Source organism: Montipora capricornis, chromosome 6 (assembly GCF_036669925.1).
Source record: "Montipora capricornis isolate CH-2021 chromosome 6, ASM3666992v2, whole genome shotgun sequence".
NCBI lineage: Eukaryota > Metazoa > Cnidaria > Anthozoa > Scleractinia > Acroporidae > Montipora > Montipora capricornis.
The window spans coordinates 71,048,523-71,051,547 of record NC_090888.1 but is presented as its reverse complement, the minus strand read 5'-3'; the positions used below and the strand labels follow the sequence as shown (position 1 = coordinate 71,051,547).

General features: G+C 39.5%; 1 protein-coding gene across 1 annotated transcript in view; it reads left to right on the top strand.

Moving 5' to 3' along the window:
* LOC138053655 (uncharacterized) overlaps nt 1–2,685 on the top strand; it is a 5,825-nt gene extending 3,140 nt beyond the window's left edge. The window contains exons 6-9 of the mRNA XM_068900258.1: nt 1,115–1,154; nt 1,444–1,570; nt 1,983–2,045; nt 2,345–2,685. Of these exons, the coding sequence (XP_068756359.1) occupies nt 1,115–1,154; nt 1,444–1,509 (106 nt within the window). The 3' untranslated portion in view covers nt 1,510–1,570; nt 1,983–2,045; nt 2,345–2,685. The remainder of the gene's footprint in view (nt 1–1,114; nt 1,155–1,443; nt 1,571–1,982; nt 2,046–2,344) is intronic.
* The last annotated feature ends 340 nt before the right edge of the window (nt 2,686–3,025 follow it).

Sequence of the window (3,025 nt, the reverse complement as noted above, 5' to 3'; positions counted from 1 at the left end):
ATTTCAAACAGAACCCTTGATTCTAATAATTTTATAAGACGTTTAATGTACAATGCCTACCAGGAGAAATGTGTAAATATAACACATGTAGCCATCCTGCTTTGATAGGCAGCACTGACAATTTATTAGACACAAAATAAGAACTGGATGCAGCTGATGTGCATAATACACTTGGCTACTCAAGATCAGGGGTTTCAATAAGCACTGACGGCTAACAAAAAGCATCGGCTACTTTGCTCAGAAAAGTCGGCTACTTTTCCCCCTAAATTGAATCAATTGAAGGATTCCTTCCAACCTAAAGTAAAATTCATTTTTGATTTTCTTAAATGTGCTTTTTTTTAGCCTCAATTTCAAAAAGAATGTCAGATTTGATACTGCCGTCTTCGAGCTACAGTGAACAGCATTTTTGTCTAGACCAACCGTCGCGTTTTTTTTTACGTAATTCAATTACGTTTAGTTACGTCCGCAAACATATCAAGACGCTTTATGCAAAACAGGTTGTTATTGAGTAATCGTCGCATCAAGACTTGTTTTCCACTAAAACAGTAAATATTTCGTTCAGTTTCACTGGTTAAGGCTTTTCGTTCATTCAGATTAAAATGGCATATTCTTACCGTTCGACGGGACTGATTTCTCATGTTGACCTAACAAAATTATCGTGGTTGGTCTAGGCAAACCGAAATGTCTCAATTCGCGCTTGTAAAAACGCGCGAAAAAGTTTGCCGATCACGGCAGCTTGAAATTGGTAGTAATGATGACATGAAGTTGTCGAAATGTCATATAAATTTTAAATCGTTAATTTTCCTTTGGAAAAGGTTTCACAAATCTTTCTTGGCTGGAAAGTATCAAAAGAATGCGCGTACATGTAACTGCACACGTCGCTGTTGATAAGAAATTTTCCTTTATCTTTGTACTCAATTTGTTGCCCAGATTTCAAAATTTTCTGGAGGAGCATGGCCCCAGACCGCCCTAAAAGAAGGGGCCTAGCGGCCCTTGTTGATGCAGTCGGCTAATAGACTTGAACCAGCTGCCTACTTCAAATTTTATTGAAAACACTGCACGATATTAGTTTGACTACACTTTTACATGGCATGTACTGAACTTTTATTTTCAGCGAAGTCACTTCAGCAGCTACATGTACTACCTCAAGCAAGGTAAGCCTGATTGTCGTCAGAGATAAACCAACAACTATACCCCACAATATTTATAATACCATCATCATCATCATAACAATAAAGAACAATAAATTTCAAAAACACATGATTCCAGTGTTGATAATCTGGGCACTTTTATTCAATCAATCGTTAGGTTTTCACGAAATACTTTCCCTGGGTATGTCTCTTTCTAAACAGGCTTGCCAGTAACAAATATTATTATGTTGCCATGAAACAAGCACATCATCATTTCCTTCATGGATTTGGACTAATCTCTGACTTTATGCAGGAGCCATGGATGGTATTGAATGAAGTGTTCCCAGTGCACGACTTAGAGCAGTGCAAACAAGCGTGAGAGTCCTCTTGAGGGGATATGAGCGAGGCAGTGGCTAAGCTGGGTGGCTGGATCGATGAAGGTATTGATAGCAAAAAGCCCCAAGATTTCTTTCAAATTAGATATGATAAAATTAACAAATTTATTAACAAATTCTCAGAACATACATTGGATAGATTCATCTAAATCATTGTTTAACATATCCGCAACGGAAACAATTGTATACCTGGACGGTTGCAACCTTGAAACTCCAAACTTTGTGCTTTTTCATATGCCTAAACGTAAGAAGCTGTAACTAGTTACCATTGGGAATGAAACTCCGTATAGTGGTTGACTTGTAACACACTGTAGGTTTTTTTAATTTACCTAGATAGGGACCACACAGTGACTCGGTCAGTTAGAAATGGTGTTTTTGCCAAACTCTTTAGGGGAAAATGAAATTGGGAGAAAGCTTTAGGAATATTTCTCATATGTTCTCCTCTTTTCACTTTCAGATAGCCTAGAAGGTGACAAAGAGCAACCTATCATTGCAGGGTTTTCGGAGGAGAAGCAAAATGGTTATTACAAAATGTTTACTTTAATTTTTTTTCTAATCTGTGACTCTAGAAGTACATGTTGCAGTAGCAACACCCTTTTTCCAATAGGGTCAGTAGAGATTCTGAGGGGGAGGGATAACCAGGCATTTTAGTAGAAAATGTTTTTTGGGCGGGGGACGGAGGGGGTGGAAGATTGGTACCAAAAGAACCTCCATGGGTGGAGCATGGATCCTTTCTACAAAAACTGGATGGGTAAAAAAAAACATGGGTTGAGCCAAGAGCAGACAGTAGTTGAAACATTTCTATTTCTTGTTGTACAGGACCTGAACAGGAAACCATATGCAGCACAGATATAAGTGCAGCTGAGATCTTCAATTCTTATTGCGACGAAGTGGTTTCCCACCAAAGCAGCACTCAGTTTATTTCAGTAAACAGGATGCAAATATCACTGCTCATGCAGCTGATGCGCATTTATAAAGACCCAAGACTAGATCTGACTAAACTTCTTCATGTGAACTTTGTCGGTGAACATGGAGCTGATGTTGGTGGACCAACAAAAGAATATTTATATCGAGGCATGACTCTACGAAACGCTAACTCTGCTTGAAGTCGCACTAGTTTGCTGAAGAATGCGCAATAAAGCTAAACACATTAATTGGATGAATTTGGCCACACATGTGGCGTGTTTAATTTGATCCAGGACACTTAATTGTGGTTTACAGGATTACCATTGTTCAGCAAAGGTGGGGCGAAAAAGACGCGCCCACGTTACTAAATGTACGCAATTAATCCGATGTCTGGTGACTGGGGATGGGGGGAGCGGGAAAATGTTTTCTTCGCGAGATACCAACGGTACGAGGGCCAAGGGAAGAAGGGCGAATTGCTCCAGAGAAATATCTTTTATCCTCTAGGGAACGCCCCCCTTTATTTCCAGTGGTGATACTTGACACATACCAGGCTTACGGATTAATGCTTGACCGTCATGGCTCGACATAAATAAC